At 43.3% G+C, this 25093-nt stretch overlaps 3 protein-coding genes across 3 annotated transcripts in view; 1 reads left to right on the forward strand and 2 right to left on the reverse strand.

The window, feature by feature from the left end:
* The window catches only part of GSE1 (Gse1 coiled-coil protein), a 436639-nt gene extending 421789 nt beyond the window's left edge, over positions 1-14850 (reverse strand). Inside the window, exon 1 of the mRNA XM_081920151.1 lies at positions 14725-14850. The gene's annotated coding sequence lies outside the window, so the exon portion shown is untranslated. The remainder of the gene's footprint in view (positions 1-14724) is intronic.
* On the forward strand, positions 398-18041 carry CIBAR2 (CBY1 interacting BAR domain containing 2). Its single transcript, XM_081921765.1, has 9 exons — positions 398-542; positions 3230-3464; positions 3912-3980; positions 4661-4762; positions 8487-8609; positions 12175-12279; positions 14873-14986; positions 16137-16238; positions 16863-18041. Exons 1-9 carry the CDS (start codon positions 523-525, stop codon positions 16989-16991), a joined length of 999 nt encoding a protein of 332 aa, XP_081777891.1. The 5' UTR covers positions 398-522; the 3' UTR covers positions 16992-18041.
* Positions 18042-19518: 1477 nt separating this feature from the next.
* The window catches only part of LOC309374918 (meckelin-like), a 28682-nt gene continuing 23107 nt past the window's right edge, over positions 19519-25093 (reverse strand). Inside the window, exons 21-24 of the mRNA XM_081920171.1 lie at positions 24815-24910; positions 23702-23804; positions 22275-22417; positions 19519-20947 (exon numbers count right to left, since the gene is read on the reverse strand). Coding sequence (XP_081776297.1) covers positions 20867-20947; positions 22275-22417; positions 23702-23804; positions 24815-24910 — 423 coding nt within the window. The 3' untranslated portion in view covers positions 19519-20866. The remainder of the gene's footprint in view (positions 20948-22274; positions 22418-23701; positions 23805-24814; positions 24911-25093) is intronic.

Consider the following 25093-nt stretch of genomic DNA (forward strand, 5'->3'; position numbering starts at 1 on the left):
TGAAGAAAAGCAGGGTCTAGATTTAAAAACACAAACAAATACATTTTAGTGGGTTTATGCAACAAATCCAACTGAATTATAGAACTAATCCAACCATGCTCTTGGAGATGCATGGAAATCTGGTCCAAACCATTCATTTCCCTGATAATCTCATTATTTGGAAAAAGTCTCATCTGAACTGCTAAGTACCCTGAATCAGAACCAAACCAGAACAGTATTTGCCATAATGGAACCAAAACAAACAAGTAATTTGATTCCCTAGGCAGTGTTACGTTGAGTACGTTAGTCTAAACAAATACTCAGCTGGGCTGGGCTCCAGAAATAACCCTACTCCAAGAAACAGTTACCCTTGGAGACCATCACCCATCCTGTTCCTCTGGGCAATGCCTTTGTTGGTGGGGTTACTATACCAACTAGGCCTGGAGTGCCACCTGAGCAGAGCCTGGTACAGCTGCTCCTTCAATTCCACCAGAGCCCTGTTATTGCTGTAAATATTCTGAAGACCAGCTGATTCCTGCAAACATGAATCTCATCCTCTCTCGGTAAGAAAGACTAGCTTGCTCTTTTTAGAAATGTTCCCATTTGCAGACTGATTTTAAACCTGCTCTTTGAGGTGCAGAACATTCAGGAAATGATGAGTCAGGGTGGCATGGGTGGCACTGACTGGAGTTTTTGTGATTAACATCAGCATTATTATTAACACAGCAGCAACAACAGCACATATTACACAATACAGAAAAACATAAATCAGAAATACAAGCCTTTGCCCCAAGAAGATTACAAGCTAATTTTTGACAAAGAGGGAGGCAACAGAAAAAGGAATGAATAGGACAAACGACAGTGGCAAGGTATGAATGTAAGCCAATGCTGCTGTTGTACTTTGGCTTAATTTCACAGAAGGAGGGGAAATAATCATGTTCAGGGGTATAAGAAGAAAAGCAAGAGTGTAGAAAGATATTTGAGGCTGATTAAGAAGAAAGGTAGAGGGCCTAGAACAGGCATAGGCAAACTCCGCCCCTCCAGATGTTTGGGACTACAATTCCCATCATCCCTAGCTAACAAGACCAGTGGTCAGGGACAAGGGAATTGTAGTCCCAAACATCTGGAGGGCCAGAGTTTGTCTATGCCTGGCCTAGAAAAAATGCAAAGCACTCCTGGGATATAAGAAGATACACATGGGATAACGTACAAGGCTTAGGTAAATATGTATGGGAGAGATAAGCTTCTATGGGGGGGGAGGAGGATAAGCTATGTAGGCACAGTGACCCAAGACGATATGTACAAAAGCATATGAAATATGCATGAGCGGTATAGCCAAGTATGCACTGGGGTAGGAAGATATACCGGTACATCAGAGAGGTAGCTATAGGTTCATGGATGGTAGTAACTAAGCATAGGGGGCATAGGAAAATATGTACCAGAGGAAGTAGCCAAGCATGCTTGGAAGAGGGCAGGTAGCTAAGGAAACATGGAGTAGCTAAGCATAGAAGGAACAGGAAGATACACATCAGAAGAGGTAGCTATGAATGTACAGGAGAGGTCAGCTTGTACAGGGGAAGACAGGAAGCTGCCATTTACCCTGATGACAAAGATCCACCAATGGTAGACTGAATAGATGCTTTACGGAAGTTCTTCAATTAAAGCCAATCAGCCTTCCTGAGAACTTTGGAAGAATGATAGCGGAGTGGGGAAGTGGGGGAGAGAAAGAATGTCTAGGGGAGAAGTATTTAAGAATAAAAGGTCACAGCAGGAGGAACTTACCTCTAAACTACCTCAAAGCACCCCTGCTTTTGCAGCTCTAACTGCAGCCCAAAATGCAGCAGGTGAAGCTCTTTCTTGCATGCAGCTGCAGTGCTGAGGAAAACCTCACCTGCTTAGATTTTTTGTGTCATGTTAGAAGAGGGATAGAAAATGACAAACCTAGAACTAGGGAATCAACAGAAGGAAATAAATTTTTAAAAAAGAGGCCTGGGGATTAAAAAAATATATATATTGATGTGTGAAAAAGATGTAGGTGTCGGTGCCAAACAAGCCTCTCCCTTAGGAAAGAAGTCCGTAGATATGATACCACAATACAAAAAGGTATTTGCCTGACCTGGCTGCTACTCAACTCACCTGAGAGTGGAGAGCACCTGAAGGTCTGCTGCAAATAATAATCTCTGCACATGGGTAGATAAATGTGAGAGGGGGTAGTCCTTGACATCACCAGAAGAAGAAAAAATGAGGGAAGAAGAGAAACACAATGTCTACAGCTTACAGCACAACAAAATCATTTTCCCACACTGCACTTTAAGTCTCATTTGCATTTGCTGTGCACACCAGAGAGGGGGCGATGACATTTTCACCCGATGCACATTACCTAATTTGTTTTTTTCGGGCCTGCAACTTCCTAACCCTAAAACATTTAATGAAGCTGTCATCTTTGCAAGGGCTGTTATGGCTTGAGTCCAGGTTCTTGAAGGATCATATCTTCCTGCCCGAGTGCCAGGGGTGCCAACTTGAATAGAATATTGGGCGGGAGGCAGGTGAGCCCCACACTGCATATATGATCACATGACATGGCACACACACACCCATCAACTTTGGGGGGCTCTATGCTGGATGCTAATATCCTCAGGGGAGTAAGTACCTTCTTTTGGTCCAATTAACACAAGAGGCAGAGCTGGTGGTGACATGAGAGACAGTCTTTTCTGCAGCTGCTCCTGTACTGTAGAATTGCCTCCCAAGAGAGGTTAGACTGGTTCCCTCTTTGTTATCTTTCCACAGACAGGCTAATAGACTTAACAGACTGCCCTGTTCAGATGATGTTGGCAACTGGACCATTATCAGGACAATTGGTATTTTAATGTTGGTTATAAATGTGTTTTATTGTATTTTAACGATTTTTTTAACTGGTAGGTTTTTTTAGTTTGTATTTTAAAATGATTTTAGAAGGTCATAAGCTCCCTTGAACCCCAACTTGGGAGAAATGCAGGATATAAATATATTAAATAAAATGAATCTGCACATGTACAACAGCTGTCTCTCAAATGTACACATGCCAACTTAACTGTAGCTTACATTTTCAAACTGGATGGAAGCTGCAGGATACATGTGGATTATAACTAATATCATGTTTACTCAGCTTCAAACACCAGCAGTGGGAGCACACTGAAGATGAAGTAAACAGGGTAATTGTGTGCATAGCCTTAAATAAATAAAAAAGCAGGAACTTGTTTCCCTTTTCCAGAGACACCCAAGTGAAGATAATGGAGAATATAGTCACCAATGCAGAGAAATATTTTGGGAAATTCTGCATTCTGATGGCTGCTTACACACGCAAGACTGCAAAGCTTCGAGACAAGTCAGACCTGCTAGTCAAGCAGCTCATTGACTATGGAAACACAGAGAATCCTGAGCTGCGGACCACTGTGAAAAACTTTGCTGAGGAACTGGCAAAGGTGCAGGATTACAGGCAGGCAGAGGTGAAAAGCTGACCTTGACAACCTAAATCCAGAGCAGTGGGTGTGCATGGAGTAAGGGCAAGGGAATATCCATTCTGTATTAAGATCAGAGAAAAGATTATTGTAGGACCCTGAAGACTCTTTGCTACAAGAGACAAACACAGACAAACACTCTCAAACTAATATTCTGGATGACTTGTTTTATTTTACCTTATGTGACAAAAGAACTGTGTTTTCATCAACTGCATAACTGTCAGGGATCAAAGAGGTGCAACCTGTTTATTATTGTTATTATTATTATTACTTTATATACCACCCTTCATGTGAATAACACAAGGTAATATACAGCATAAAAATACATAACATAACAAAAGCAAATGAAAAAACTCCTAAAGGTGAACTATGGTTGTCAATGCAGCAATTCTTAAAATGCGTGTTTCCTTATGCTTGTCTTGCTTTCTCCATTAGGTGGAGAGACTGGAGGTTAAGGTTATTGCACCTCTGAAGATGTATGGGATGCTCATCAAGCAAACTAGGGTAAGCAAATAATTTATTTTAAAAGACAAGCCCACATCAAGTTCACTGTGGAATTGCAATGACTTTCTAAACTGGGACACAAGCTCATGCAGAAGCAGGTGTAGGAACATAGGAAGCTGCTTCTATTAGCTTTGACTGGTAAATGCTGCTTTGAGGTTGCTGCCTGGAGCTAACAGTCATTAACATGTTACACCTTTGTTGAAGCATCTGCACTGGCTGCCATAAGCTACCAAGCCAGGTTCAAGGTGTCTACTTGTTTACAAAGCTGTAAACAAATTGAGAGATAGCTACTTTAGACAATATCTCACCCCTTACACCCCATGGCACAGAACCACCCCTGGTGGTATTGCTGCCTTCTGTCCAGCAATAGTAGGGTTTCCAGAGTTGTGGCCTATTTAACATGAAATACATTATCACATGAGATGAGACAAGCTCCCACAATCAGTTCTTTCGAATGCCTACTTAAGACCTTATATTTCCCTAAGCTTTAGCTTAATGAAATTTTTAATTATGGTCAACTGAGCATTCTCTGGTGTTGAACTGTTAACTGTATTATTTTTGTTGTATATTTTATACTTAGTTTTGCTTTTTTGAACAATACTCTGATATTTTATAATGTGAGGGCTTTTTAAAATTTAAAATATACTAATAAAATTGTTGTATTTTGCTACATTAAACAGGCTGAGATTAAGAAATTCAACAAGGCCCGAAACAACGAAATAAAGCAGCTAGAGAAGTTGGAGAAGATCCGACAGAAGTCACCATCCGACCGACAGATGATTGTATCCTTGTTAGCATGTTGCCGCTTCAATCTCTTCCCTACTCCGGCAAAAACAGTCCTGGCTCCCCAGTACTGTACTGCAGTGTTCCGGCCTTCTTAATGCAGCTAGATCAGGAAGGCAAAGTTACAAGCCCTTGCTATGGGTGGCTATTATTACAGTGAGGTTTCCTTCTGAGCCTTCCACAAAGCAGTGGAATTCAATGAAACCTATTGGAAACAGACATACACAGGGAAGACCGTCTCCTTGAATAAGGAAAAGCAAAATAGATTGTTGCAGGCTCACAACTGGCTCTCTGGAGAGGGAATAATGTTCAGATAACAAGCATAGGTTTTGAAAGCACACACACCCTGCACTGCCCACTTACTTCCTTGTCACAGAGCTGCAAACATGAAATTGGAGATAAAAACACATGACCCCTGGACATACATTTTAGTAAGGGCATGCAAAAATTTGTGCCTCGAGTCTGTTGCTATGCTAGGCTGCACCCTGGAATTTATTTACTTCACAAAGGTGAAAAAGCCCCCGCACATGTGTCAGTGGCCTGTCACCACTGAGTAATCAATGCCATCTTAGAGCATCAACTTCTTAGATTCTCCCCAAGCACCTTTTGATTTAGGCTATGTACACATCATACTTTTAAAGCACATTACTTCCCCCAAAGGATCCTGGGAACTGTCATTTGTTACCTTGCTTTGTTGTTGGCATCCATCTGTCTCAAGAGTCCATGCAGTGAGGATCTGGCGGTCAAACAGCTGTGCTACTGAAGTGACCACTCTGATGCAAGCCAGGGCACTGTGTATGGAGGTCTTTGGCTGCCCAGACTACAAGACCCCCCTTGGCCTCACTGATGTAGTCAAAAGGAAAGCAGAGCAATATATCTGACACCAGCTTGGCTGCCAGAGTTGCAGGAAGGAGACATACAAAGCGCCATCCAACCATCTTAGAGACTCCATTCTGGATTTGTGTAAGATTTACTCCTTAGCCTTTTCTTCTTCAGAAAATATCCCACAAGGAAGCAGAGGTTTAGGATCAGAGTTTTCCTTCTTCTAGAAGAGCTACTTTCCCAGTTCAACAAGCCCCTTCTTCCCCTCACTTTCATCTACAGCTTGTGCAGAAACTGCCCTCTTGACCACTGGACCCACCATTGGTCTTGTCCACTCAATCAGCTGAAGCCTGTCTTTGCATGCAGGAAGAAGTCTGCATGCTCACAGAGGGTTTGAGACGCATTGGCTACCCTCACCTGGTTTAGAAGGCCAGTTAAAGCTGTTTCCTTGGATGTGGCCACTGTCACATGCTGACAGCTTCTATGAGCCACAGGAGAAAGCTTAGCGCAGGGTGGGAACCAAAGGTGGACGTGCTCACTTCGGCAGCACATATACTAAAATTGGGAACCAAAGGTGGACAGAAAACCCTAGAAGGAGCATGACGTGTCTCCCACTAGAGGTACAACCCCTCCCCCATCACTGCACACACCCATAATTTGTTAAAAAATCTTAGAATTGTAGCTCTATGAGGAACAAACAAGAGTACCCAGGTTTCTTTGGGAAAAGCCATGTACCGGTACTTTAAATGTGTTTTAAATGTATGGTATGTATGCAGCCTTAGATCTTGAGTGCAGGCACACTGCAGCAAACCTAATTCACTAGACTTCATTATTCCCAGGGGCCCAGATTTGCCACCTAATTCCTTAAGGGTCTGATATTCTAATCTAAATATCCAAATAGCTTCCTAACATCAGTATGTTTAAAATATCAGAGAGAAATGTGAGTCCTCTTATTTCATGAAACATTCACCCAAAGGGGAAATAAGTCCTGTGTTGGTGAAAGAAGCAAAACACCATAATCCAGGCAGCTCAAAAAAAGATTTCCCTCCTTTTTTTCCTCCTTCCCTTGGCAAAAGATATTTTAATCAGGAATTTCTTAAAAAACTATCCCTTTTCTTCCAAAGGGAGAAGCTCTCAGCAGCAAAATCCTCAGGAAAATTCTCAAGGGGAGGAGAGAAGGCTTGACATTCTCTTTATCCCTGCTGTGCTAAACTCAACTGCTGAGAGAGCAGCCATAAAACAAGGGAAAGACAGAAAGATGCAGCTGTGGAGCAATCTTCCAGGGAGGTAGAAGAGCGCTCTCTCTCTCTCTCTCTCTCTCTCTCTCTCTCTCTCTCTCTCTCTCCCTCCCTCCCTCCCTCCAAGAGGCACACAGAAGATTGTGTGGGGCAAAATGCTGTTTCTTCTAGGAGACAATCATGCACATTTGAACTGAAAAGATTAAACTGCAGCCTCCTTCCCACCCTATTACCAAATTCTCAAACTTATCGACTCAAGGCCCACAGCCATTTAGCAGAGTCCAGCAGCTTATTGAACATTTCGCAGAATATTTTTATTTATTTGAAGCATTTTATCCCATTATTCGACTTAAAAGGGTCCCATCTCTTCCACTGATAGAGCTTGATAGAATGCAGAGCTGCCAGGCGACAGTTGAGGGTAGAGCCAAATGATGCTGGTGTCTCAGAAGAGCTGATGGAATAGCCCTGTTTCCCATCTCTCTAATAAGTGCTTGATGGAATGGCTGACACCAGAAGCAGGGAAGACCAAAAGGAGCTTGCATGTCCCCCCACCCCTTACTTGACTCATCTTTGCAGTGGTACCAATTAGCTGCCATATGTTGAGCTCCGTACCTAGATTAATTTCACCTATTCAGCTCTTTAGAAGGTTATATAGAAACACACCAACTAGGTGTCTCTTGTCAGCAGAGATCTTCTAGAAAATGGGTGTGAACAACTATAATGCCTGATCCCCTGGGTCATGCCAAGAGTGTCACATGTGCAATATAGAGGCAGCATAGTCTGTGCACATCAGAGAGGAAGCAGGAGTATCTTCACTTGATGCACATTACCTGATTTGTTTCCTCATGCCTGTAACCCTGCCAAACTCCTATTCAGTAAAGCTGTCATCTGTGCATGCACTATAAACTGTGCATGCTCAATGGCTGTCTCTCAAACGTACACAATCAGCTTACCTCTAGCTAGCATATGTTTTGAAACTGGATGGAAGCTGGATTGAGGGGGAAAAACACCAAACAGCAATATTCTCAAGAAACTACAGGATGCATACGGATTGTGGCTAATGCTACATATGTTCAGCTTCAAACACTGGAGCCAGAGTAAATTTTAAAACATGCACAGTAGGTGATATTGATGTCTCACTCCCGACACCCTTTCCTTCCCCTCCTCAATGCCACAGCTTCTGTGATCTACTAATGGATTTGACAGCCCTCTGGTGCTGAAACTGAACATGGGCCTCTCTCACCACAAACCACTACCAAAATCTGTCTGTACAAATACAAACAGTCTTGTGGCACATTAAAGACTAAAAACTTAAACTGGAAGTCTTTAAGGTGCCATAAGACACTGCTGCTTTTGCTGCAACAGGCTAACAGGACTACCACTCCAGAAACCACTTTTATAACAAATATTATGATGGCTTAAAGAGGGACCAGAGGGTATCCAGGCAAGTCAAGTGCATCCAGCTTATAAAGATTGATGCATGACCACACACATGCTCATCACCCTAGACCCAGAAGTGGCCCAAACATAGGGGCAGGGCGGGGGCCATGTGGGCTCATGCATGCTCCACTAACACATGGGGGTGGGGCAGGAACGCAAACCCTGCGAAAATGGAGAGTTGCCTGTACAGTATGTGAAATTTATCCTCTTCAATAGCCTCTAGCTTGAGATCCTGCTCAGGATCCTGCTTCCTGTTTCCCATATGTCACAAAGTCTTGTCCTTTCTGTCACAAAATGCCTATCTGATGAACAGTCTGGGAATAACTGTGTTACTAAAAACAGTCTGGTTTGTTTTTTTGAAGACTGAAGAAAGTGTCTGCTTGCAGGCTTCCCAATGGGGTATCTGGTTGGTCACTGTGAGAACAAAGTGCTGAACTAGATGAGCCTCTGGCCTGATCCAACAGCCAAACTCTTCTTGTGCTCTTTCAGCAGTGCCTCAGTCAAAAAGGCACCAACAACTCAAACTGGTATTTCTTTGCTCCCCTTTTGATTTTTTCCCCTTGACTCTTATACTCAGTCACAGGTAAGGGATTAGATCACCACTGTGTGTAAGGTAACATGCAAGTATGAACACTGGCATCCACAGCTACCGTTCCCCATTTGCTCTAGAAAAGTTGGCTACAAGTGCAACAGTAAGAGCATTCATACCATCAGTTTAAGCACTGGCATTCTGCTGGCACTACGTCTGGGTAAGTTCTTATACTATAGCATTTGCGCTTTGAAGTCTGTTCGAGAAGCACACTGGAGCAGAGTTTTACATTTCAGACTTCACGTGTATTTGTAAAAAGTTCCATTGATTTCAGAGGGATTAGGGACTGACTTACAGACAAGATATATATTGTGACTCTCCGCACAATTCCTGCAGCAGCACCAGCAAAAAGCATGGATCATGATCCAGCTTCATTTGCTCACAACTTATCGTGCACAGCAACAAATTGCAGAAGACAGAGAAATGAATCTCCATCCATATCAAGAAATGCACCCAGCCAGTTCAAAGGACTCAGGCCTAGCCCATACATGAAGCAGAATTACATTCACCAGAAATAACAGAGTGCACGGGACAACTTCAGACTTCACAATGGTAAATCACACTTTTAATCCTCGCCAATAAACAAAAATCATTGTTGGGTTCTTCCCTGAAAAACTAGCTTTTCCCTGCCCCATACATGTGTGTATGTACATTTCCCCAGTAATCTTTACAAAAGCCTAATAAAGTAGGCACTATATTGTAGATAGGGTGGTAAACATTCTTAAGGGCCCCTAGTGAATTCATGGCTGCTGGAGTAATTTTGAAGGGACATCCTATTTTACATTTTACAGTGGTATCTATGATGTTGTACTAATTCTCATAGGCCAGGACTCAGAAATATTTATGCCACTGCAATCTTAAAATATTGGTGGAGCAGATTTCAGTTGTACTCCAACAGTAAATGAAATGCATTTGAGATGACATGCGCAGATTCTCATGACCCGTGCAACCATAGCTGTCAACTTACAGATTTGAAAATAAGGGACCAGCAGCCTTGAAAATAAGGGACCTGCAGCCTCACCTGTTCCAGGCACTCCAGTCTTCCTGTCCTCCTGCAGTCTGGTCAAACACATGCTGGTAGCTTCGAGAACACTGTCCAACCAACTTTGTAACCAGAGGTTCAACTGAATAGAATCTGAATCACATGCACCACAAGGCCTATGCAGCCTCAACTTAAGATGGCTCCCGGCCTGGCTTTGCACTGCCAAAGTTTGCAGCAGCACGTGCAACAAAATGGCGTCCAGCATTCAAAAACCCCCTCAGCTTGCATTAACTAGCCACACACAAGGCATGCAAGCTCCACCCCCCAGTCGTTCTTAGACTTCTTACTGGGTGAGCAACACAGTCAAGCAACACAGTTGGAGCCTCCCTCCTCCCTGGCTGGCAGTGGGGGGAGGAAGAGGAGCTGCTTCCTTTGAAATTTAAGGGACATCATTTAAGGGACATTTAAGGGACATCTATCAATAAGGGACAGCAGCGGGACATGGCGCTGGAATAAGGGACTGTCCCTTCAAATAAGGGACACTTGACAGCTATACATGCAACACAAATTATTTCCCTATATTTATATTATGCTGCAATCAGTGAGACAGGGCCCTATAATTATGCTCCGCCAAATCAGGCAAAACTCCAAAGCATTCACAGTAGGATATTTTATACACAAAGGTCAAGCTTCTATTCTCCCATAATCAGAGGAGGGAGGTTGCTTTAAAAGAGAGTGAATAACAATTACTTAAGCCCTTGCAAAACTTTGGCAGAATTACCACCTTGCAAATAAATGTACATAAGTGTCCATGGAGAGTGATACATTTATCCTGTCAGGCGTCGCTCATCTGAGTGAATGCCTTCCCGATAAGCAAGAGTGACTCACTGTGCTCTGCTGGTCCAGAAGTCACACACCACTTGTTTACAACTGTATCTTAAATAGCACTTCTTGTCATAAATCTACTTTGCTTAGTTGCATCCAACACTCATCAGGGTTCTAACAGCTCACAGCAAGGCAGTGCTGAGTGGAAGCTGATTTAGCTCATCAGCAACCTACAGCGTCTATTCTACACAAATACTTTGGGAAAGAGGCGTTGGTGCTACCAAAATCTGTTGGGACTGATCTTACCATGAAGCAACTTGAAGCAGATGCTTCCGGAAACAGATTTCACAGAGGAGGCATATGTTCCTCAGGATAAGGCCGAAGGCTTGTTTTCCTACACTGGGAACAGTTCAGCATTAATCTTTTTTTCTTTCTTTTGGCCTACAAATCAACCTCTCCCTGCAATGCAAAGCTAAGCCTCTTATCTGTTCACTGCCTTCCAGTGTTACCTGCTAGAGGGATCTTTCACAGTGCAATCACACACATTCACACAACTTGCTGCAGCAATGTAAGTTTTGGATTTCCTAAAGCATAACCCAATGAGCATATAAATGAAGAATTAATTTACGCCCTTAATAAGTGAATGCCACCCAGGGCTCATCTGGGAGGAAGGCTAGGGTATAAATTTAAATAATAATGTGCTTCAAAGTTATTAACAGTGATGGCCATAAGGTTTGCAGAAAGCAACTTTTCCTTGGCAATTCCCACAACAGAACACATGGCCATGATTCCCCGTTTCACTAGCAGGGAGGGCAGATCACACAATACATTTAAAGTATATCCAATGCACATTTAAAGCATTGGCTAAACTGATGGAAGCTGTCAAGACCAACTACAACAAAAGATACAATGAAATTCAGCATCACTGGGGCAGCAACATCCTGAGGCCAAAGAATCTAAGGAACTGTAGTTTGTTAAGAGTGCTGGGAATTGTAGCTTGGGGAAAACTATCGTTCACAGGATTGAGGGAAGTCATGTTTGTTGGGTATGCATGAAATGTATGATGTGCATCTGCCTAAAGATCCTCTGTCAGTGAGACAGGTAAAGTTAAAGGGACCCCTGACAGTTAAGTCCAGTTGTGAACGACTTTGGGGTTGCGGCACTCATCTCACTTTATTGGCCGAGGGAGCTGGTGTTTGTCGGCAGACAGGTCTTCCAGGTCATGTGGCCAGCATGACTATGCTGCTTCTGTCAAAACCAGAGCAGCGCACGTAAACACTGTTTACCTTCCTGCTGGAGCAGTACCTATTTATCTACTTGCACTTCGACGTGCTTTCGAACTGCTACGTTGGCAGGAGCTGGGACCGAGCAATGGGAGCTCACCCTGTCGCAGGGATTCGAACCGCTGACCTTCCAATCAGCAAGCCCTAGGCTCAGTGAGATACTCAGGATTAAAATGTAGGATACTTAAACCACAGCCTCAAAGCTTAATATTACGCTCCTGTCTTTGCCTAGGCCGAGTCTCAAGTACATAAAGCCTCTGTCGATGCAAACCGAACTACACAACAGCTTGAAGAGACCATGGATGAGTTTCAGAAGCAAAAGCTAAAAGATATTCAGGTAATAACGACTTCTTAGTGGGTAATCATAACATGAGGCTTAAGGTTGCAATCCTACGTCCATGTACTTGGGAGGAAGCCCAGCAAGATGGGCAGGGTATAAATAATAAATAAATAATTATTATTATCATCATCAAACTTAGTGGAAAATTTGCATGTCAGACATGAACTTTAACGTGTGGGTACCGCTGTTGTTGAGAGCAATAAAGATGATTATTTTGGGGAAAATGGGTTTTCTTTCAGAAAAGCCCTCCTAATTTTTCAAATCCTTTTCTCAAAAGCCCATAGGATTGTGACCACCACCTTTATCACCCAGGCTGGGAAGAACTATTTACTTCTACTCTGCTAATCAATCAAATTCTGGAATTAAAAAGAATGAAACATAATATAGTGATGTGGAATGCAAATTACTCTGGTGTCACAGAAAAGGAGGGAAATCTATGATAACACATATTAATTTAAATGGAAAGTTTAAAACAGGAATAGAAAACCCGTGGACTCCCAACTCCTAGTCAGCATGGTAAATGATTATTATGGGAATTGTTCTCCTGCACCATTTGGAGGGCCAAAGGTTTGTCATCCTGGTTTAAAGGTAATGACAATGTTTTGAGTATGATTAAATTTTTGATCTGGCAAAATAAGATTTGAAAACATAGAAGTGTGGCATAGTCTCTTTCACTCCCATTTTATAATCCATCCCCAGGGGTTGCCAATAGCAAACCAGAGGTTTGCCCTGGTACCCACAAAATCCCTGAGCAGAACACAGACACACCCATTGCCTCCTTTGACGTAAGGTGACAAGTATGGTTACCCCTTTCCCTCCTTGAACAGTATATAGAGCTGAAGGAAAAAGTTGAAAGAGTGACAGCTCTATGAACTTTTCAAGGCTCAGCACCTGAGCAGATGACTAGAAAGCCGAGCAACTAAGAGAGGGTTGGAAGGAAAGGTAAGTGATCTGGGGGATAGGTGGAGGGAGGAGGAAAAATAAGCAGCCAGAAGGGAGAAAGTGGGGTGCCACAGAAATCAGGAAAGAGTGTCAGAGACAGACAGACAGACAGACAGACAGACAGACAGACAGACAGACAGGGGGAGGGAGGGAGGGAGGGAGGGAGGGAGAGAGAGAGAGAGAGAGAGAGAGAGAGAGAGAGAGAGAGAGAGAGAGAGAGAGAGAAATGGTGCACACATGCATACACAAACATGCATGTTTGTTCCAGTAAAATGGATTCACTTGAAACAGCATACTTTTTTCACACACTTCCCATCAACCAACAAATCACATCTGTCTCCATTGACTAAACCATAAAAATCACAGAACTTATGTTTTCCAGCATTGCTGTGGCACAAAAACATGGATCCTCATAATTATTTAAGGGATCCCTTCAAAACCACAATTAAATAACAAGGGTCTTTGCTGTCTGTATATGTATTTTGTGATTTGTTAGTGGTTTTGCTGTGTCATCCTATGTAAAAAATCATGAAGATCTATAAGGATCTGTGCCTTAGATAAATGTTTCCATACTGTGTAAACACCCTGTCTGAGAGTTTTACTGTCCAGCCTACCATTTTATGTTTAACTTTGATAGTGGGGGGAGGGGGGAGGGATCCATGTAAAATCATGCAAATTCAAGAGGATCCATTTTAAGTCTGCTTGATCCAACTTTTACCCAAACTCCATGGAAGATCAAATAAGCTTTTCCAAGGAGTCTCAGTAATAATCAGATCCAGTAGAATCAATGCATGTGCACACATACACTTTCTCACTTCCTGTCTCCCTGGGAGTGAGAGGGTAAACCTGGCACTAGGAGAAAATAAGCAACTGGAGTGGGTCGTGCCCACAACACACTCTCAAATTTCCAAATGTGCCCATGGGGTCCAAAAACCTTGGCAACCAAAATCAAGTCTCAGTTATTTTCACAGACAAAAAATTAGTGGGCTGCCAATTACCTTTCCCCTTTGCCAGAAATGAAGTTTTAAATCTTGCCAATGTTCAAGTTACACAAATTGAAAATGAATTGAAAAGCTAAACTGAAAATGGAATATACATTATTCTCTCCAGAGAGTATTAGATCTATTAGATTGTTCCAGTAAGCTTGCAAATAAATGCATGAAGTGGATAGAAGCAGTGCTTCTTTTTTTAAGGTGCTGGTACTCACCATGAGGTTGTTACAGTAAATGCCACACTTTTAACATTTGGAGGAAAAACAGTGCTGGTACTGGGTACCCTTGAGTACCCCCATAATAAAAAAAAGCATCGGATAGAAGCTCTTACATCTTTTGCCATTTATTTACTCTACCTTCCATACTTCTGAAGTGGTTGTATCAACCCAAAGAATATGACTGCTTCAAGCAAGAATTAGTTGTGATTTTTTTTTTACTTCCAATTTTCTGTTAAACGAGACTCAAACACCTTAAGAGGAGGGTAGAGTGCATTTATAAAATGGCTTACCCCAGTCTGTTCAAACGAAGAGAAAATCGGCACTTTCTGTGGTTGAGGTCTCAAGATTCCTCACCCAGCAAGGTCACTTTGGGGGGGGGGGGGCTTCACAAACCAAGTTGGGGGTAATGTCAAGATGTGCTGTCTCCTTTCATTCCAGAAGATCTTCTTGGACTTTGTCACCATTGAGATGACCTTCCATGCAAAAGCCCTAGAGGTCTATTCCAATGCCTTCCAAACCCTTGACAGCTATGACGCAGAGAAAGATCTGGAGGTAGCTGAATCTGTGAAATAATACAAAAATGAAATTCACTCATAACAGAGTAAATTAAAAATTGCTAGCTATCTTTTGATTTAGAAAACACGAATCCAGGAGGGCCGATCTAGGAGGCCATAGGCCCTGCTCCCTCTGAAGAGGACCTGAGGCCTCTCCAAACCTGCTAGGCCTCTCTGAGAGGGCCAAGGCCTCCCCCCTCTCCCTCCCCATCACTATGAATATGCTCAGTGTCATAAGGAAGCAGAAGAAGCCTAGTTTTCACTGAGGGAAAGAAATAAATAAACCTGTACCTGGCCTATATATACCTCTTCAGACTGTAGGTTGGGGTTTTGTGACTGAAAGTTCGTTCCTCAAGCTTTGGCAAACAGAAAGCTAAAATGTTACAGAAAGTTTGCACACACATGCCGTACTTACAAAACACATTAAAAGCACATTCCCACAAGTGAGAGAACTCTAGGAACTGTCAATTGTTAGGGATTCTGGGACTTGTATGTTGGGACTTGTAGCTCTGTGAGGAGTAAACTACAATTCCCATGATCCTTTCCTTTGTGTGCTGGGGGGTTGCTTTGCAAAGGTATAGTTATAGTGTGTAAGCAGCCTATGTCAAGATTTAAAAACAAAATAAATTGCATGTATGCCTGGAGTATTCAGACATGGGAACCCCATCAGCACTCATTTTGCGTACAGGATTAGCCCCTCAGTGGCAAGTAGGCCACAGCACCTAGGACTGGAGTGACAGCCATCTTGTTACTGACACCTTGTAGTGGCATTCACTAGCCTGTTGCCCTCCAGATGTTTTGGTCCCAAAAACCGAAGCCTGCATGGCAGGTGGGAATCATGGTTCAAAACGGGGGGAGGGGGTACCTGGTTGGTGAAAGCTGCATTACACTTGTTCTCCTTACCAGGAAGTCAAAACAGACAGGCTCCAAGCAGCTTACTGTGACCAGATATCACCTTGGTTACCCAGTCACACCATTGTACTTTAATTAGTCAGTGTATTGGCAGAGGCCAGATCACTAATGCCTATTGATCATTGTAGCACCTTTGTTATATCACACATGCATGATTTTCAGGTCTCCAGGTAGGGATTGCTAACAAAATTTGGCTGTGTGATAATTGCCCTAAATAGGATTTCTTGCCTTGCTAGGATTTCAGAGCAAAAATACACATCGCTTCTGGAACCTTCCATGAGGCGAGACCAGACACTACGACAACAAGCCAATCTACTGCCCTCCCATGGTCCACACAGGTGAGAAAGCAGAGTTATTACTGTAATAAGTGAGTTTTGATTCAAAAACCAGCTACTTTGCTGAGTAAACATGGTTAGGATTGCACGGGAAGTGAAAAATTTAACTCACCAGTCCTTGTACAGCACTCTGTCCACTATAACACACTGGTGGTAAACTACTTCAGACTGCTGGTACTCACATGACTCCGCATTCCCTGTATTACTAGTAATTTGCAGAAGGAAGTCCTGAAGCTTGGTCTATGGTATTCTACAGTCTACAATCTGTAGTAGTCTACTAAGGAAATGGCATACATGCAGCCATCACTGCATGTATGCATCACTGGGGGATTGTATCCAGACCCTGAAGTATTTTTTATTTTTTTTGTCCCCACCCCACAAGACTACATGAGTCTGCTGCAGCTAAAATAATTTATTCTAAAAGTAGGCGACAATGGAGTGGGCAGAGAGGTTTAAAGCTTTACTACCAGCCCAGTCCTCTGACATGGGTCACATCCACACCATGCAAATATCACCTATCAGCTCCTTAACAAGTACACAAGGGACCCTAGGCATGCCTCTGTTTGCAACATAATCATCATTAGACTGGCTGGAAGGATAACTATTGTCACACCTTTCCATTTCCAGAGCATCCGAAGCACTCTTCAGAAGCTGGAGCTAGTGGAGAGTGATAAGGAATCTGAAGGGGACCAGCTGCAAGATTTAAGGGATGCTGAATACACCCAGATTCAGTGGGTAACCAGCAGAACCACATGAGACCAACTATCTTGATTAAAGAAGCTGTGCTGGGTTTATTTATCTACTCCCTGGTTATGCTTTACATTTTCATGCAGGTTTCCTCTAGATCAGAAGTGGACACTGAGTCCAACAGCATCTGCCAGGTACTGTAAGCTCCCATCAGCCCCAACCATCACAGCCATCAGGGATGATGTGATCAGGGATGATGTGAGCTGCAGTTCGGCAATATGCTTAAGTCACCATGCTGATTACCCAGATCAGCACCTACCACTCCTTCTTCAAACTTGAGATTTAAAATAAAATAGAACATTAACTTTCAATCTCTCATTCAATTTTTAAATGGCTCGGGCAGAAGATGGGAGCATAGTGCAATCCCACTTGCAAAGTTTCCTGTTCATTCAGGACTAGAAGCTTACAATTATCACAAACCCACACATCATTTGTACATCAGATGTACATAGATAGCTCAGCAGACAAGTACATTTGCAGTTCAGGTGTCGTTATCAGGAGTGGCCACCCCATACTGCATTGCCCCTGCCTGAAGAGGTACAGCCTATTTCTTCTTTGAATTTTTTCCACCTCAAATCACTGGGCAAATCAAAGCAAATAATTAGGTTTAAACGCTCTCCTCCACAAGTTTATCTTCCATATGATAGTGACCATCACAACATCCTGCAACAGTGAATTCCATAGTTTAATTGGTAGCTGTGTGCTTTCCATTTCCAATCAGTTTCCCTGACCTTGCCTTTCCCAATTTCTAGTGTTTTGAAAAAAATAATGATATAATTTATCCTTTTTCGCTCTCCCTGTGGTCTGTAATTCACACTTGATGACATACTTTATCTGAGCAAAATAAAATGTGCCACATCGGATTGTGATTTAGTGATTTGTCAGAATTCTGAGGCCAGTGTCTCAGATGAGCCATTAAGTGTCACTGAGTGGGTGGAGGATGCTGATGATTGCCTGTTATTGGGCACATTGTTAAGCTGTTTTAGTAGAAGAGCTATATATTTTCAGTGCAAGTAAGAGAGAGTTCAGATAGAATAAAGAGTACTGTTGTTTTCTCTCTTTTTGTGGTAACTTGTTTTACTTCTGAACCTTCTCTTTGAATAAAGAAAAAGTTAATAAGGGCCAAATTAGATATGGTAAGTGCATTATCATAGAACACGCCGGAGTTTGTTTGTTGTTTCAATAAAGGGGAAAATTTCTATCAGGACCACAATATAGCATTCAAAAAGAGAAGAGAAGGTTTCAACATCATCTAGAAATACTAGTGAGATATGACCCCTCCAGACCTATTTGCTTGCACAAAGCTTAAGCAAAGATTAGACCATATCCAATCTTTATTGAACATTCATTCTGATTTGTTTGTTGGGCTGTTAAATGACCATGAGCATTCATCCTGAATTACTTGTGGGGTGTTTACATGTCTTCGTGTTAATCATTTCTTCATCCCACACTTTTCAATGCATTTCCCTGAGACTTTCCAAACTGTAAAAAGTCCTCCCCACCCCAAAGTGGATTTATGGTGCTAGGGCAGCAGATCAATTTAACCCACTTTAAATGCACAAACCTACAGTTCTGGTTTACAATTGAATTGCTCCTGCAAAATGCTGACAAGCCTGGAGGTGCACTAAATCACATGGCCAAATTCAAAGACAACCACTCAGCTGTGTGCTTTTATTCTGTTCCTAGTTTGGGGTAAAGGCAGATTTTAAGCTATTTTCCCCACAAAGCTCAGCAGCAAACTTTGTTCGAGAGACACCCCCCCCCGCACCCCCAGTAACAGCCATTAAAACCAGCCCATTCATTCTGTGGGCTGCTGTGGTCAATAGTGCAGTAATTTAGAATCACTCCCAATACAAAAGGAGATTAATTTTGTCTTTAGCAAATGCCAACCTGTGATGTGCTGTGAAGCACACACAGGGCCCTAATATACACATACACAGCAGTCCAATAAGTTACCATCATTATTAATTTATACGACTGAATCAAAGTAGCAGTCTTCCCCACCTCCTCTGGGAAATAAGACCCCAAACTTGCTATGCTGCACACCAGTAGCAAATGGGCTGTGACTCCACAAGGATTTCGTGTTCATTATTTTAAGGAGTGTCAAGGACACTGGGACTTGAACCAAGAACTTCAGGTCAGAGTTGTACTAAGTCAGACTATTTACCTATCTAGCCTGGTATTCTGTGGATCTCCAGTGTCTCAGGCAGAGTTATTTCCCGCTCAGCTGCTATGTGATTATTTTAACTGGATATGCAAAGGGCAAAATCTAGGACCTTCTGTGTGCAACGCCCACCATGAGTTATGCTTCTTCCTACATTAGTATGTGCTCAGGTCCTATTCAGCAAAGGTGGATTCAGTAGCATGTGACCCAAACATGCACCTGAACTCGTGTGTGTGTGTGTGTGTGTGTGTGTGTGTGTGTGTGTGTAAGGCTGAGAAGCTAACTATTACTCTAAATGTATCCATCAACTATCCAGCAGCTGAAACAAATAACACAAAAAGTTCACATTCACTTGTAAAGCTGATGACAGCATTACGTCATAATCTTTTTAATTTTTAAGAAAATGTACAACATCAATGCCCAGTAAACAAATGGTACGTGTGCCAGAGTGTTTGTAAGGGACTGTGATCAGATCTACGTGCACAAATCAGCTCATACAAGTATAAATCATGAAATGCGCCACAAACGTGATTTTTAAAAACTCAATGTGTTGTTGTTGGCATCTGTCTATCTCAGGATACAATGGAGGAGTGTGCCTTTGAGGGTGAAGTCAAACCATTGGAAGGTTACACCGCCTGCTTTGGCTGTAGAGACTGATGTGGGAGAGTCATGTTTTGTTGCAGCCAGGACAACGCAATGTATTAAAACAATTACCGGTAATTGGAGGGGGAGAGCTGAAGATATTCCTTGCCTGGGACACCATTTTAGACACTGCCCTTTAGACACAGAAGAGAATGGTGTTGTGTAAAACCGGGCACCTGAGATTGGCTGCCTGGTAGGAGGCCTTTAGACTGGCCAGCCATATGTGCTTAGAAGTGTAATTTAATGCTCTCTCACACAAAAGAACAGTACCTCTTCCAGTTGTGGCTAAACTTTTTCATACCAAGGGCTGCATCAACACATGGTCTGGGGCTGAATGCCAGAATGTGTGACCAAAGTGTAAAAGTCAACATACTTCTAATACTACTACTAAGATGAAGAAGGAAAACATTGCAGGGCGAGTAAGATAAGAAAAGCAACTGTTAGCCTCATAGAATCAGAGCAAGGGATCCATGGGAGCAGTCATTTTTAAATATTTTGTTTTTAAATAATCAGTGTTGTGGGTATTGAGCCATAAAAAACTATTATATGCAGCCCATGAGTCATGTTTAAGCCTGCAGTCCAACCACTGCTGCAGTCCAACCACTACCTTCTGTTCAGCAACTGACTGCAGAGCCCATGGTCTGTGATTGTTTTTGTCCTGTTGGAACATGCAGGAGCACAGTATTGGTGTTTTGTTTCGTTTTGCTTTTTTACCAATTCACACCCACTAGTGCTGAAAATTTCAAGCCAAGAAGTGCCAAGGTCCATGTGTGCTGGGAAGCCATGCAACTTAAAATAGGTATGTGAAGATTTACTGTCACTTCATTGCTACTTTGGGAAAGATACATGGCCAATGCTCAAAGGCACTTATGCTACTTCACATGCTTTGGCACTGAACTTTGACAGCAAGAACAGATTCCCTGGGCAGAGTTCTGTAATTCATATGAAAGATGTGCATGCCACAGTTCTGGGGATAAACAGACAAGGTGTCCTAAATGTTTCACTATATCTTCAATTAGCAGCTGCAACCCCACAGCCAGGGAATGTAGTTTCAAGATTAACAGCTTGTTGTTCAATTCTAGATTAGGAATTGCTTCTCCACCAAGGTTTTCTCAGCCAGGTTCCTCCTTCCAAGTGTGTTGCGAAGCATCTTCACAAACTGAAAGTCAAAGTAGTGCAATAAAGACACATGTCTATTGCGAAGGTACCCAAACTATGGCACATGGAGCACCAGTGGTCCACCAGCTGCATTCAGGTGGCCCATGGTGTGTTTGTGGACTTTTGGTTAAAATGGGAGGCAACACACCCATCACATTAAACATGTTCTTGGTTTTCTCCTGCATCCAGGGGCGTCTTACCCATAGACGTTAGTGGCGTGGGGTGCTGGGGTGCCAGATTTCGGAGGGCGCCACAGGCTAAGTGTCCAGGAAGGAGAGTCAGGGAGTGCTCCCTTCCCCTCTCTGGGGCAGTCCGCTGCTCTCCTCTCAGCCGCCCATTGGAGCGCACTGCATCCGGCTCAGGGAAGCCCCTTTGTATCCCCTCCTGCTGGGGCTGACTGGGCACCTGGCGGATGCAATCAGGAGCAGGTGCGGGACAGGGCGGGGGTGTCTCTCCCACCCCTCTCTGGCCGTGTCACTGCCTGCGTACCTCCCTGCAGAGTCTGCGAGCGGATCAGGAAAGCGCCCTGTGCAAGCCTGGCACCGAGCAAGGATGGGACAGCCGGCAAGCCACCTGATCTGCTTGCTGGCCCTCCTGTCGCACAGACTTCCCTGGATGGGGGAAGGTTAGGGGCACTGGGCGCTTAGAGGGAGGCTTTGCAGGAGGGTGCGAGAGGCCGTTTGGGCTGCGATCCAGGCGCCTCTTGTGCAGTGCCGAGTGCATGTCGGACCACACGATGTAAACGAGCCAGACCAAGCCCCCCCCCCTTAAAAAAGGTAGAAAACTCTGGGGAAGGGGGGGGCGCCGGAGAGATATTTGCACCACGGTGCCAGATATGCTTAAGACAGCCCTGCTTACGTCTACTGCCTGACAATTCCATTCCGTAACCCTCAGTTTTTACCCACTCTCACAATAAATGAGAGGGGCAGAACCCTCCACTGCTTTCTCCATTCCAAGCATATTTTTAAGAGAGTAGAATTAACATCTCATCCTCTAAGGACAAAGCTGTCAATTTCATATTCTCTCACTTTCTCCAAACTTTAGTTCTGCATCAATTTTTTTTCTTTTTAAGGCCTCATGAAAATCTGTCACCATTTTAGTGGGTATTTCTCCCAATACATGTATTATTGTATGCATTGGTTGGAGAAGTCCATCACTAAATTGGGAGAACTGTGAATTTCAAAGCATAGCAGCATTTCAGTTTGTGTATTGTTTTGCGAAGTGAGAATTAGGTGGGTACGTATGAAAATGTGAACTCACCCAAATCCCCACCCCAATCCCTACTCTTTTGAGATATATCATGCACCTGGTGTCACAAAACCATTTACCTTTTGCACGACAAAGGTCACAATTGTTGACAATACAAAATCCTGTGCTGCCAAATCTACAGCAGAGAAGACAAGGATTTCAAAGAGCAGCAGCACCAGTTCGTGACTGTAGAAAAGTGTTCTGCTAAATAAAGCACGGTCATCTAGAGGAAGAGGAAAATAGTATCTTTTTCAGATTTCCACCCTTTTTACTCTCATAGCAATTACTCCGTTTCTGAAAAAAAAATGCACCCCAAAATAGAATCTGTATTGCCACATCCAGACCACACACTTGAAACATATAGTGGAGGCTGGACCATTAGGGCAAATGGGTCACTGTCCCACTAGGGTCGCCATACGTCCAGAATTTCCCAGATATAGCTGGGTTTCGGCTATGTCGATCTTGGTGAATTTTGACATTGTGTGTATGGAGTTTCACTTTTTGAAATATGGCAACCCTATGACCCTTACTTACAGTCAGCCAGGGGGTGGCTCTGCCTGTCCTGGCTCTGGCTCCACCTACTGGTGGACTCCCTGCTTCCTGCTTTACCAGTCTTAACAGACACCAGCCATCACTTAAAGCACTTTTACACCACTTTAACAGTCATGGAAAATCCTGGGAACTGTTATTTGTTAATGGTGCTGACCTCAGAGAGCTACGATTTTCAACACCCTGAACAAACTACAGTTCCCAGGATGATCCATGACGGTTAAAGTGGCATGAGTGTTCTTTAAATGTATGGTGTGCATGTGATCTAAGCCTCTTTATAACCATAAAGTCTTGCAGGGTCAACTTTTGTTGTCCATCTGTTAGTCTCCATGCCACAGGAAAATAATTTAAGAGTGTGTGAACATCTACAAATATCAAGGAGCAGTATCCTAAATGGGGCACATCTCACAGACTGGTATAATGGTTAGTGACATACGTCAACCATCAGTGGTACAGTAAATGGCACATATCCATTCCTTGCATTTGATTGGTTTCTGTTTGAGCAGTCATGGGCTCATTCATATCATTATGGAACTCAGCATCTCCCAGGATTGTTAAGAACTGGTAGCTCTGTGAAGTCAGCACCCTTAACGAAGTTAAATTCCTGTGGCAGCAAGTGTGGTATAGCAGCTAGAGTGTCATACTAGGACCAAGAAGACCAGGCTGAAATCCCCACTCAGACATGAATTTCAGTGGGTGACTTTGAGCACTCACTGTCTCTCACCCTAACCTTCTTTGCAGGGTTGTTCTGGGAATTAAATGAGGACAGGGAGAACCAACTATACTAACTTGAACTCCTTGGAGAAATCAGTGGGATATAAATGAAATAAACCAATAAATATATTGTTAAAGTAGCACAGTAGTTCTCTAAATGTATGGTGTGGATGTGTGCTAATAAAAGGCAATACCCAGTGCAGAAGCTTACAAACCAATTCCCACTGGTAAGTGTTTGGAATACCATTATAGAGAGTGGAAATGTCCCCTGGTTCCTGGAACTCCATGTCCATGATCCGCTCCAGGAAAAATTTGTCCTTCACCATGTAGTCCATATCTTTGTATCTCTAAAGGGTGGAGAGAGTGAGGAGACAATTAAAAGTGAAAGAAATATGACAGTACAAGATGACTCACTTATAATTCATTTCCAACACAGCTGGGCCTGCACGATGACACTAAATGCACAAAGACAAGGGGGAAAACATTAACTAAGGGTACTTCCACATGGCAGTTTACTGTGGACTCATGTGTTGCTGCTCATGTAAAGAAGCTGTGGGCTGCATCCACATGACATCACCATCAAAATGCCTTCCTATATTATGTTACAATAGCCTGGTGCCTGCCCCCTCTCTCTGCCAAGCAGTGGCCAGAGCACATGGGATCACAGGTCTGTGCCCCTTTGGAGAATAGAAGACACTGTGGAGATGATCGTGCTTTAAGAAATAGGGTTTATTTGCCTATTTACACCCTCAGTCTGCATGGAGGGGGTCCAGATCTTACAGCATGCCCCAAAGCATTGCAGGCAGTCCTCCCTCGCCAAGATAGATCTCAGCCTTCCTCCTTCCCAGAAGCCCCTTGCCCTGCCCCAAAGCAGTTACCCTGGCAACCATTCAAATCTCCAGTCTCTGATCACACCTGGAGCAAGATGTTCCATTGTCTTGCTAACGACCACCATGACTCTCTTAACAGCCCTGGTTTGGCTAGGCTACCCTTCTATTATTATTTTAAGAAGACCTGATAGACCACCCAGGCAGTGGTCCATCTCTACCTTTCTCATCTGAGTTATCATTGGCTTGCTTGGCAGAAAGAGTCCCAATGAGTAAGCAAGCAGTGACATCTTATGCTCCCCCTCACCATTGTCTGGGTCAGAATAAAAGGTGAGCGAGCAATGGTGGAAGAGCAGCTCCAAGAGGTTCTTGTCAGTGGTCCCTTGGTTAGATGCCTGACTATGTTGGTCCTTGACACTGGCCCCCATTGTTTGCATATAAAGCAAAACACTTTGTGTAGAACAAACTATGGATACAAATACCCAGTACAAAAAAAGGTGAATAGTAAATAGAGGAAGCCAAAGACTCACATGTTCAAAAAAGGAGACCAGAAAGTGGTTCAAGGCAAAGTAGCCATTTAGTCTCTGTTTGTGAAGGTCAGGTCGGATGTGGGCTCCTCTGGGAACCTGTCACAGAAAAAGTGCACAGACTTTTAAAGTTTGTGCCAGTTACCTGGCATTCCCAATTGAAGAGGTTTTTTTTTTAAATACATCTATTTGTTTTCACTCAGATCTTGCCTTTGGCAGCAGGGATCTTGGCTCAATTTTCACCTGCTGTTCTGGAGCGCTGGCTTCCATGCACAGACAGAG

Source organism: Podarcis melisellensis, assembly GCF_964234715.1.
Source record: "Podarcis melisellensis genome assembly, chromosome: 8".
Classification (NCBI taxonomy): Eukaryota; Metazoa; Chordata; class Lepidosauria; order Squamata; family Lacertidae; genus Podarcis; species Podarcis melisellensis.

What these genes read in the sequence shown, in the direction of transcription:
- CIBAR2 (XM_081921765.1), top strand. Translation starts at nt 523, where the DNA reads ATGAATCTCATCCTCTCTCG. An exon ending in CATCCGACCGACAGATGATT is followed by an intron (nt 4,763 to 8,486) that starts GTATCCTTGTTA and finishes AATAGCCTCTAG; the next exon opens with CTTGAGATCCTGCTCAGGAT. An exon ending in CCCTCCCATGGTCCACACAG is followed by an intron (nt 16,239 to 16,862) that starts GTGAGAAAGCAG and finishes TTCCATTTCCAG; the next exon opens with AGCATCCGAAGCACTCTTCA.